The 12,692-nt window shown below is 39.0% G+C and overlaps 1 protein-coding gene across 7 annotated transcripts in view; it reads right to left on the bottom strand.

Annotated features, from left to right (window-relative positions):
- The window catches only part of DCLK2 (doublecortin like kinase 2), a 77,351-nt gene that overhangs the window by 12,456 nt on the left and 52,203 nt on the right, over positions 1-12,692 (bottom strand). For 6 of the 7 annotated variants that reach the window (XR_004692494.1, XR_004692493.2, XM_035113963.2 and 3 more), the window contains 4 exons: positions 11,307-11,415; positions 6,495-6,552; positions 4,045-4,164; positions 2,743-2,889 (listed from right to left, as the gene is read on the bottom strand). Coding sequence is in view for 5 of the 7 variants with exons in the window: in XM_035113963.2 (XP_034969854.1) it covers positions 2,743-2,889; positions 4,045-4,164; positions 6,495-6,552; positions 11,307-11,415 (434 nt within the window). In the remaining 2 variants the exon portion in view is untranslated. The other variant, XM_035113967.2, reaches the window with a different exon arrangement.

Raw genomic sequence — 12,692 nt, 5'->3', positions numbered from 1 at the left:
TTATGATATATGGTTAATTTACATACATACATGCATACATACATACATACATACATACAACCTGAGCCTATGATGGAGGGGTTTCCATCATCAACAAAACTGACAAATTCAAAGCTGGATAGCTCAGTTGGTTAGAACATGTCAAGGTCACAGGTTTGATCCCCGTATGGGACAACTGCATATTCCTACACTGCAGGGGTTTGGTTTGGATTAGATTATCCTTAGGGTCCTTTCCAACTCTAAGCTTTTACCTCAAAAGGGTCTTGTTTCTCCCATAGCCATGGCCTTGGATTCAAGCAGAAATCAGCCACGACTCCCTCCCTCCCTCCTTCCCTCCCCCCTCTGCCTTTCCAGCCTGCAGCTTTTTGAATCCAGCTTCTAGCTCACATAACTTCCTAAACTCTCTAAACTCCAGCTTTATCTGTTGAGGGAGGGCCCCCCCCCCACGGTTGTCATCTCACACGAGCCCCTTGAGCCCCTTTGATTCTTGCAATGACCCATCACCCAGGAGGCTAGCCTTGATTGATTAGCTTTTAACACTTGCTGGATCCAGGGATTAGAAGTCTGGCACCCATTTTAACACCCCAAACCTTGATAAAATTCTAACACTTAATAGATCGAGAAATTTAGAGGGGTCTGACACTCTCAAACTCATGACAATGCCCTTTCCCCACATAACAGGACATTCTCCCAAGACCCTGCTAAAAAAAGCTGCAGGAACTAAACAATGTTTACATAGCTTTAGATTAGTTTAAACTTTTTAATGCATATTTTAAAGATGATTTCTTATAAGAATAATTCTTATTATTTCATGGATGTTTGATTTATGTTGTGATTTATGTATAGCTGAAATATATCATTTCATTTTATTGGGTGAGTTCTTATTGTTGATTTTTCTGATTGTTTATCACTCTTGGGAACTATTATTAACAGAAAGGCTTTTTCATTAAATAAACAAAAATGTAATGCATAACAGAAAGTCTCATGATTCCCGACAAAACATTACATCTAACATTCATTATTTTATATGCATATAGCAATGAAGAACTGGTAAAATTGAATGCAAATCAGACAAGTGGCTGACATTATATCTAGCAACTAACTGCATTTCAATGACGAGAAATAATTTACATTAAGAACTATTATGTCATTCCAACCTGCAAATCAATGCCAATCATGGCATCTGTCAAGTAATCTCTTTAGGCTTTCTAAGTGAAAAGTGCATCTGTGCCTATTTATACCTGATTTGATTACTAATGAGAGCTTAAAGTGCCAGATTAGCCTGAGAGCTTCAACTCACTTAAGTGCCTGATGTCATTGTTATTATCTTAAAGCAGACAGGATCAACAATCGTGAATCACCGCCTGTACCTGTAAGTGAGCACTCAGTTCTTGCGTGCTGCAGGTTCCGCACAGAGAAACAAATCAAGCATAAGCATTAAAATGTTCGCATTCAATTTGCTTTAAGTTATTAGTAAGGATATTTTTTGTACTGGAAACATTATTAAAGAGATAAAATAATGTACAAAATAGATACTGGTTTTACCACTTTCACTATTCATATATGAAAACTTGCTCACAAAAAAAGGTCTCTCTCTCCCTCTCCCTGTATAGCTCTCCTAATATCCCTCTCCTGGCAAAACAAAATAAAAATCCCTTATATATGATATAGTCTAATGTCTGGATTTAATGTCGAGTCATTCCAGAGTTTGTTGGAATCACTGCCAGTGATTCCATCCCCTAAACATAGCTTTGCTCAGGTTGGTTCCAACTATGGAAAGAGAAAAGGAGGCCTGTCCCCTGATTTCCCTTTCCCTGTGCTGCATCTAGCATTTCCCAACCCCCCCCCCAGCAGATTTATTTGTTAGAGAACAAGTCCCATTAAAACCAGCTTCCTTTTGAGCAAACCTGCTTAGGACTGCACTGTCAGCTAATTTGCTACTTATTTGCTTTAAAATACGTGCAAAAAAATAGCACTTTGAGGTTTGTTTGTGTTCAAGTCCCACTTTATTCCTTCAGCCGCCAGGGAAGCACAAATCTGTTTTTTTTAAAAAAAAAGTGCATTTATTAGAAATGCTATCAAATCAAATGCATGTCTTTGTGTAGGGAGATTCACATGGTGCCTTCTGATCTGGTTTCAAATGTTCTTAATGTGTGGAAAGTGGAAGCATTAACACCAGGCTTCCCCAAACTTCGGCCCTCCAGATGTTTTGGACTACAATTCCCATCTTCCCCGACTACTGGTCCTGTTAGCTAGGGATCATGGGAGTTGTAGGCCAAAACATCTGGAGGGCCGCAGTTTGGGGATGCCTGATTAACACAGATCTTCTTCTCATGTTTTGGATTAGGTTATTGCAATATGCTGCAGGTGTGGCTTTCCCTGAAGATGACTCGGAAACTTCAATTGGTTCAAAATTAAGCGGCCAAATTTTTGGATGGGTTCTATTTAGATGTTATATAACCAGGGCTGGATTTAGGTTTGATGAGACCCCAAGCTATTGAAGGTAATGGGGCCCTTAATATGTCCAGCTGTCCTTTGTCAACAACAAATTGCCGCTGTAATATTGACAACGTAATATTTAAACTGAAAAGTATTGTTATAAATTGTTTCCAATATTTTAGTCACACCTTTATTTGTGTTTCTTTACATTCCCCCCCTTGCTTCTCAGCACTTAACATATAGGTATGAATTTGCATTGATGTGGCAAAGAGATGGGAGAACAACATGAAACAGGCAACATACCAATAGATTTTCTGGCTTGATATCTCTGTGAACGATACTGAGACCATGGAGATATTTCAGTGCACTGGCTAGATTGTAGACCATTGCACTTCCATCACGCTCTGTGTATTTTGTTGAAGATGTGATAGCATCAAAAAGGTCTCCTCCCTGTAATGGTCAGGAGGATCAAAATAATTAAAACAAAAGAAAATCCATTGTATTTTATAACTGCTGAAGGAAAATGAATTATGCAATGTTGGGGAAATCACAGTGGAAGCAAAAGGGTAAAAGTTGCACATCCCTAAACCTCACCAAAATGAGTGGAACTAGAATACTCACTGTGTGCTTAACATTGCATTCCTATGCACACTTGCTGGTAAATGAAATATCGTTCAACTAAGTAGGGCTTACTTCTAAGAAAAGCACCACAGTGCTAAACTACATGCATGATTTTAATGGAGTTTAGGAGCACCGAACTTCATTATACTAGACAGCAAATCCCTTATGCTTGATTATGAATGTTAAAAATCCCTATGCCATGCTCACTGGGAGATATAAGAATGCCTTAAAAATATCAAATCTACAAAAGTCTTGACTGAAATATAAAATAATGAAATCTTAGCAGACATTTTTCATGGGCATTACGTGTGTTGCGGACCTGCATGATTAGCGTAAGTCTCTAAAGTCTGAGAATTCTCAACCATTAATTGCAAACACAGTTGTTTATTTAATGTGCTTCCTAGCAGGGGTAAATATGAAGAAAAATAAATTGGACACAAAAATGTGCTTATTTAACTTTAAAGGGCTACTTCTGCCAAATGTGAAGTGAAATCTGAAAGTAAATAAGAACTGGATAAAGAATTCCTACATTTAAAAAAATTGAGGGAGAAAGGAAACCTGCAAATTTATGATGTGGTGGCTGTTTATGCTATACATAGGTGCTTACATGCCAGTTAATATTCATTTTAAACTGCAATTTTAAAACAGTGCAGAAACATAACACTATTGCGCAGCAAATGCCTACATCTGGATATCCCTGTTAACTTACCATAGTATGTAAATGCAATGTATATAATGACCATATGTGCCACAAGCAGACTTCAGAATCATTTTCACGTTACAAAATTTGCAGGTTAAGGCACATAGGAACACCAGCTATCACTCTGAACATGAATTTCAAAAGTGGGCTGGGAACTACTTTGGGATGGGAGAGGAATGTCCCAGGGCGTCCCAACATTGTTTTCTGTATCATGACTATTTTGCATAGGCACTGGACCCTGGAACTTTCAGTATCTTCATATTCAGTGATGGAAAGCCTCTCACCTTGACCAACTCCATCACCAGGTAGAGCTCGGTTACAGTGTCCATCTCCTCTACTAGCATGATAATATTGGGGTGTTTCACTTGGCGCAGTATGGAGACTTCATTTTCAATCAAGTGTTCCTATTTATTATTGGGAAGAGGAGAGGAAGGGAAAAACAAACCAAGACAAATCCTCCTTGTAACAATGTGTCTTTGAGATATAGTTTTCATATGAGAAAGCAGCTCCCTACAGTGCAACTTCCCACCACTATTCTCCGCATCATTTACAGTGTAGTTATAGAGATATCTCTAGTGAAGCAACATAGGTATAGGCTCAACGATTTAATAGATCCTTTGTTACCAAGGGCTTCCAAAATGTTCCTCATTAAAATGCTTTAAAAATGAAAAACAAGGCATGCCATTTTATTAAATCAGGTAAATCTTTAGACGTTTTCAGTTACAGGAAACCAACTGCGTATGCTCTAGGAGGGCCAGCCACTTTATTTTAAAGTTAACCATGGTTGCTGTAACACTCTGGAAGACACCAAAACAACCATTCCAGAAACCTCACCTTTATCACAGTACAAACATTCTAACAACATGCACTTCATGCATTTGTGGGAAACCCTGCGGGAAGTACATGTGAGCATTCTACGACCGATGAACATGAGCAGTGCCTGAAAAGTTAGATGCGATTTGTCCTACACCATAAATACCATTGAACGAATGGCTTTGGGAAGTCGATTTGCATCAAATCTGTGAAGTTTCGATAATTTTACCCTAACCATTTAGTTACTAAAAACCCACATGCTGAGCGTGCAGTTCCTCCTGTGAAGATGTGGCACATTAGACGTGGCTTAAACAGATCGCACCTTTAAAACCCAATATGTGAGAGCATCAAAAGTCTTTCTGGAACAAACATATATGTCTGCTCCAAACAACTGTGTGCTGGAGAAAAGAAAAACAAAATATGAATGGGTTTTTAAAACATGGTTTATAGTCATAAACCTTAAAAAATAAGTCAGATCAACTGAGAAAATGAGGGGATCTATTATAATTAGTTAAATTAACTGTGTATCAGGAGGAATATAATAAATATCAAATAATTTGTGAAATTTAGAGACTAGTTATATTTAAAGTATTACCTACCGGTATTAATGATTATTTAAATTTACTGTGCATGGTGCCACTGATTTAGTGAACTATCGTTTAAGTAGCTAATGACAATTAGTAAGAAGCTTTTGCAGGTAGCTTCATCAATATTTTTGTCTGTGGTTATTGGGATGGTTGGTATTTAATGTTCTTCCTCCCCTCTGGCAAAGCTGCAAGAAGTTTGGAAGCCTCTGGAACCAAACAAATGGTTGTTAGTCTTAACTATGCTGAAGAAGAGATGCCCCTTTCAGCAAATATTTTCACCTCCATGAAAATATCAAATGCTCTTGGTTCTAAATACCCTCAGTAAAGTCTCTTCACATATGAACATTCCTTCCCCATGCATCACTGAGGCTGTGCTTAGAATTATCATCTTACATAGAGGCTCTTCTGGCCTCCATTAAGTTCAGGGTCTTTTCTGTCGTAGCCCCATAACTTTGGAATGTCCTCTCATGAAAGGCAGCATAACATCCATCCTGTTATGCTTTCATTGTGACTTCAAAGTTTGGACTGTTTAAGCATTCTCTACTGTGTGTGTTTTATTATGAAATTTGTTGTTTTACATTGTTTATGGTTTTTAATATACTGTAGTTACCATCTGGAGATTTACACTGCAACTTGGTATACATTATTTTTAAATACATAAAACAAATAACACTGATAAAAAAAATCTGTCTTCTTAAAATAGGACTGATTTAAAGAGCTGGACTGGTATATGAAAATCCATTATTGTGGTCTGCAAGGTGCATTACAGTGCAACTCTGTTAAAGGCAAATTCTGATGGGTGAATTCTGGAAACACCTTTACTCCAAAATACTTACCTTCATTCTCAAGAATCTGAAGCAAAATATATTTAATGCCTTTTCATTATATAGAACATAAACTTCAATCCCTTTGAAGCAGCACTTTAGAATTTCCCACTGTTGTCCTAGTGATGCTGGTTTGGACCCAAACACAAATCCATTGTTTTGTCTTTGTTAAATTAATGGTGCAGATGAGACACATTTTCTGCTGACTTAGAAATAATCAATTCATGAGCAATGTAAATGCTATCTTGATGAATGTTTTGTTACATCTGACTAAGCATAATTTTTGTGAATATCGATAAAGCTCTACAAAATTAATATACATACATGGTTGGCGAGATTTGCCCAGATGAAGTGTAAATTTAAATACTTTTTGTAAGCAAAGCCGAATTTTACAAATTAACTATCTGTGAATTTAAAACTCTATAATTCTGCCTTTACTTGAAATCAGGTAAGATTACTATGGAAGCATCTCCCCACCTTATAATGCTTTAGCTCTATATTCTCTCATACCTTTCCACAACATTTTCCTTTGTCTATAATCTTCAGTGCAAACTCCTTCCCAGTGGACCTACAAAGAGTGAAACAAAAGAGGAATATCAGGCAGAAATGCAAGGATTTATTCAACATGTGAGTTTTTTGTCTCAATGTACACAGTGATGATAAAATTGCTTTCATCAATGTGAATAGATGACAGAAAGAAGGTATATCTGCTTTTATTTTGTTTCTCAGCAAGTCATGTCTGCTGTTGCCTTGACAACCAAACGCAGGCTTTCTACTATGATTTTCTCAAGTGTGACCTAATGTGTCGCATTTTGTCCCTGATTTAATGTTAGATGTTCTGTACCTTTCATTCAGCTCTTTTTAACTGTTAATGTGGCATGTGGCAATTTTTACAGGATTGGTATTTCAAAGTCTCAGGGGTAGAAAGGTTCATTTTTAATTTTTTTATCAAACAAAATTAGATCAGCTATTTTGCAGTATAAAATTTATTGGATCACAAAAATCCTTTGAAGACAACCTATAGCAGAATTATTCTGTGGTCATTCTAACTATTTCTGTGAAATTTTGTTTTAAGAAGTCTACTGCCTCTGTTCTAAATATCATGTCCTGAAAACTACAATGGATAGTTATTTCCACTTATGTTTAAGTGCTGCAGGCTTAAGAGGTGAAAGCATTTTAAATCTAGTATTATAAGACTTTAGCAAAAGAATAATATTTAATTTTTTGGGTATATGGCCTTCCAAATGCATGTTGCAAAAGTGACCATAAAAAAAAATCAGACAGAATGAAAGAAGAAGTGGCCATTATGGTTCTCAGTGTGTGTAGTATCATCTCATCAACATGAAACCCCAATTTGCGGGCATGGTCAAATGAAAATGACTCAATGGTTGATAATTACTTTTACTACAAACTCACTCAGAATGCAATTCACCATACACTGAATTTTTAAAGGTTTCCATTGATGGTGTTTGTTTGTTTTAAAGGGTACACTTAATAAAAGAATTAGCACGTGAGAGAACTTGCACACTCATTGAAAAGCAAGGTTTTGCGGCAACTCTTTGCCAGGAGTACAGAAGCTTACAATGGTCTGCAGCCACGTAATGTGTGAAATGGCTCACACAGTATAGCTGTAGCACACACCCCATTCCTTCCTATAAGACTTCTTGACAGCAGCATGATTTAAAAATAAATACTGTCAATAGTGTCCACTTAATATGAGCAGCTACAGCAGTAATAATGGTGAACATATTTTGCTTCGGGTATAGCTAATCAATTCATGCTGTACAAGTATATAGTATTGGAATTACATTTAGTAAGGACGGTTGTTATTATACAGTGCAGCAAAGCATCCCTGGTGTGAAAGCATAGCCGTGTCTGCTGAGTTGCCATAGTTACAACTGGATACAGATGAGGACAAAAGGGAGGTGGCAGTATCTGACTGAGCAGTATTTTGAGAAGGAAGTACAGTGGGCTGCATCCAGAAGTGTGCAAACAGAAGAAATAGAACGATTGGTCTTACCTGAAGTGTAGACTTGGGAGTAGGGATGCTGGAGCCATTGGGATAGGACATAGCTCATTGGCTCCAGCACCCCACCAGGTAAATTATGGCAGTGGCAGTGTTCTGTGAACTGCTGAACTAGAGGAAGACTTTGTGTAAGATAGTGTAAGACAAGACAGAAGTACTATTTTGGGGGGACAGGAGGTGGGCAGGTGTGGAGGACTCCCTGGTCTTGAATGGGGTAACTGTGCCCCTGAAGGACCAGGTGCACAGCCTAGGAGTCATTTTGGACTCACAGCTGTCCATGGAGGCGCAGGTTAATTCTGTGTCCAGGGCGGCTGTCTACCAGCTCCATCTGGTACGCAGGCTGAGACCCTACCTGCCCGCGGACTGTCTCGCCAGAGTGGTGCATACTCTGGTTATCTCCCGCTTGGACTACTGCAATGCACTCTATGTGGGGCTACCTTTGAAGGTGACCCGGAAACTGCAATTAATCCAGAATGCGGCAGCTAGACTAGTGACTGGGAGTGGCCGCCGGGACCACATAACACCGGTCCCGAGAGATCTACACTGGCTCCCAGTACGTTTCCGAGCACAATTCAAAGTGTTGGTACTGACCTTTAAAGCCCTAAATGGCCTCGGTCCTGTATACCTGAAGGAGCGTCTCCACCCCCACCATTCAGCCCGGACACTGAGATCCAGCACCGAGGACCTTCTGGTGGTTCCCTCATTGTGAGAAGTGAGGTTACAGGGAACCAGACAGAGGGCCTTCTCGGTAGTGGCACCCGTCCTGTGGAACGCCCTCCCAGCAAGGCAATAAGTAACTATTTTACTTTTAGAAGACAACTGAAGGCGGCCCTGTTTAGGGAAGTTTTTAATGTTTAATGCTGTACTGTTTTAATATTCGGTTGGAAGCCGCCCAGAGTGGCTGGGGAAACCCAGCCAGATGGGCGGGGTATAAATAATATATTTATTATTATTATTATTATTGTTGTTGTTGTTGTTGTTGTTGTTGTTGTTGTTGTTGTTGTTGTATTAGCACAGGTATATAGCTTGAGACGTTGTACAAGGCCTTGCTGAAGAGATTGTGCAACACTTTGTGCTCAAGTTCTCTTTTCACATGAGAAGCTCTTGCAACATTAGAAGAATCATAGAATCATAGAAGAGTTGGAAGAGACCACAAGGGCCATCCAGTCCAACCCCCTGCCAAGCAGGAAACACCATCAAAGCATTCCTGACAGATGGTTCTCCCACTCACAAAAAGCCACCTCCAGAATAACCCTATACTTTTAAAGCTGCCCTTTACTTTTAAACTGGAAGATTTTTCTGTAACAGAGCCAGTTATTATTGAATACTTGGACAATTATGGCGATTTTACTTGCAGTAGCCTATAAAAGCAATATTACATTGAGAATTAGGGCCCATTCGCATGACTGAAGAACAGTACACTAGCCACTGTTGCTTCTATGACTTGGGGGGTGACTGTCTGAAGTGGGAAGTCTCCCGTACTTGTAGAGTAACTGGGCAGAGTTCACTGCAACTGGATGCGTGAATAATAACATGATTATATATATATTACTATCATCCATGAATATTTTTCCATTTGGTGTGAGCTGAGCTCCTCTTTTTTATACAGGGGCTCTCCACAAAGAGGCAGCAATAGAAATTGTGCCATTTCTGGTGCATTGCCTGTGTAGTACAAAACCCTTCTCCTTGGAAGTCTCTAGGTTCCATGTCCAAGCCTTCTGCCCTGATAGGGTCTAGACCTGATAAAAATTTAGTATTCTCTCTTTTTACTGTTTGTAATTATCACCCAATTACTTTTCCCGATTTCTGCCAGGGAAAGTTTCCGTTTCCATTAGTATGTAAGTTTTTCAAGCTGTATACTGCTTAGATTTATCGTCCTGCCTGAAGGGTTTTTGGATCTGCAGAAAGCAAGAGAAATATCGTAAAAGCTCCAGGGGCATTTGCTTTTTAAAGCTTGCTTGGGAAACAGAGCAAGGCTTACATAAGCACACTGTATTAAGTGAAGGATTTTGAGAAAAAGTTGCTTAATATTTTTGTAAGTGAAGAAGTCGTAAGGGATTTGCTTATATTAGCTTGGAATGCTGTTTTTTTGTTTTGTTTTGTTTTGTTTTTTTGATGGGAAAGAAACTAAGAAAAATATTTAAGGGTGAACTCAAACTAGCCTCCTGAGAATTTCCAATAAATACATAAATAAGTAATACATTTACATTAAAATGTGTGCATGGCCATAGGGATTGGCTGAATTGCTGGACTAAATTTATTTTCCTTATTTCCAAATTACGTGGGCTTATTTCCATTTCCTTGGCCTGTGCTTCCCCCATTTGAACTTTTAAACTTCCCCTGCTTCCTCTTTTCCTATTCCCATCACAGCTGGCCCTGCCTCATCTTCCTCCATATTTCCACCCCTAGACCATCTGCTAGATCCATTCCTCCTCCACATGTCCCCTTTGCTAAATCTCCTTTTTCAGACACCTGTCTCCTTTGGCTTGGTCTCCTAAGATTGCTTACTTAAGGAACTTCATGGAAGGGAAGTCTCCCATCGCCTCACCGCCATGTTCCCAAATCTCCCACCGCCATGTTCCCAAATCTCCCCCCTCCATCTTGTTCAAGGGCCTCTCTGATTCTCAAAAGAGGTTTTTTGAGAGTTACGTACGTGTGCCTGTATAGGGGAGGACTGGATCCTGCAATTTTGTTCAGTGAACTTATAAAAGTTAGCATCCAAACCTATATTTCCATATAGATTTCCACTAGAATGTACGTATGGAAACGTGCGGGAGTGGCTAACTTGTGGCCTACTCAATGTTGCTGGCCTCCAATTTCCATCAGCCCTAGCCTCAGGAATAATGGAAATGGGCATCAAAGAAAAACTTGATCAGCCACATCTGGTCTACATTTAGATGAATGCATGCATAATGAATTGATTTCCTTTTTCATTGGCTCGGCTTTTTCTTATGCTTGACAAAAATTTGTGGAGCAATTTGAAAAATATGTATTTCTCAAGACCTTCATGTTTGTTTAATTTGATATCCAACACACCAGAGTTTGTATATCTATGGTTATTAGTTATCCTTTTCACCCAGTGTACTAGCTGATGATGTGGACATCAGGCAGAGGTGTCAAACATATGGAATAGATAGATACCTACATAAACTCTTGCATTTTACAACAAATGATTTACCAAAAGACACCCGGCTGTCTGTGAAATACAACAATTTTCTCATATATGCTCAATGCACAATGGAAGGGAAATCTGCAGCTAAGTAAAAAATGAATAGCTCGGCAATTTCCTTGCTCACCGTTCTATGCACTCCTTTACCACAGCAAAATTGCCATCTCCAATCACCTTTCCCACTTTGTATTTCTCAAGAATAGTTGATGTCCCTGAGCATTTGTTTCCATTCACACCTGCAGGATGTAAAGGGCAAAAAGTAAGCTAAACATGGATGTGAGCAATGTGGATTGTCCCTTACTGACCTCCACCCTACAGTAGGGCTGTATCTTAAGCTAGAAAATCATTTTTAAAAACAGTTATTTTAAGTATCTGTCCCTTCACATTTGCAAAGCAAAAAGAAATAGCTGGCAAGGCTTAATCCAAGCTATATGACCTTGCTGTGCAAATCAGAGGGTAAGCATCCGAACATATTTTTCATGTAAGATTTTTTTAAAAAACAACAACCCATATTCCCAAAGGCAACAACATTTCAACTTAAGGATCAACCCCCAGCTACCATTTCATTTAGTCTTGTTGTTTAACAAACTGCATTGTTTCAGCTTCTGTTGCAGAGCTATTAAGTGGCACAAATATCACAGGGTTCTGGTGAGACTGAATAAAATAATTTTATAATATACATGGAATATTTCATTATTATTTCCAGTCACCTGCATCATCCTAATCTAGGTGAGAATTCGTTCATGACCATTTCTGTCACAGGGAAATTACTCAGCAGAGATAGGATGTGTATCTATCATTCTCCACATTCTCAGGCTAGGATACAATTTAGCATTAACACATGCCTAAATTTTACAAATATGTACCTTTATCTTATCTCAAGGTGTGCTTACCAAAAGTGAAATATTCTAAATTGGTTTTTATGTAAATGAAGGCTAACATTTTGTGTGTCCATTGCAAATCAAGTACAATACAAACATTAAAACGAAAACTCAGAATACCACAAGGTGTTTGGTGAGGAGGTTAAGATAACTTAAATTTTCCCTGTCAAAATGGCCAGCATGTCTCCATTTAATCTTTAACTGATAAATTGCGCTGTATGATGCAACTCTTTTGCGTGTTCAGACCCAGAAACCTCCCCCCTAAATAAAGACACATTTTACTCAAATTTTAGTTTTGGATTTTGGCAGAATTTAGGCCACAACTTTACTGATTACAAAAAAGTGAGTGGCTGCATAGGCTCTGGTTCGACTAGCTCCCTACACCCTTGCAGGTAGTGCTGACGCAGAGCTCTATCAGGTCAGCCAAGGGTGACCACCTGAGGCAGGTGAAAAGCCTGGGAACAGACTCTGTTCACTCCCCAGATGCTCCCCTGGACTCAGGCACAGGCACAACCCCCTTTCCGGGGTTGACCAAACCAAGTTGAGTCCCTGGATTTCTTGAACAGAATACCCTTCACATAGGGCTGACGAGACCGTTCTTCAATCCCCATCACATGAACCAGTGCCTATCC

This window comes from Zootoca vivipara, chromosome 9 (assembly GCF_963506605.1).
Source record: "Zootoca vivipara chromosome 9, rZooViv1.1, whole genome shotgun sequence".
Classification (NCBI taxonomy): domain Eukaryota; kingdom Metazoa; phylum Chordata; class Lepidosauria; order Squamata; family Lacertidae; genus Zootoca; species Zootoca vivipara.
The sequence above is the reverse complement of the archived record's forward strand: the minus strand, read 5'-3'. Positions and strand labels throughout refer to the sequence as shown.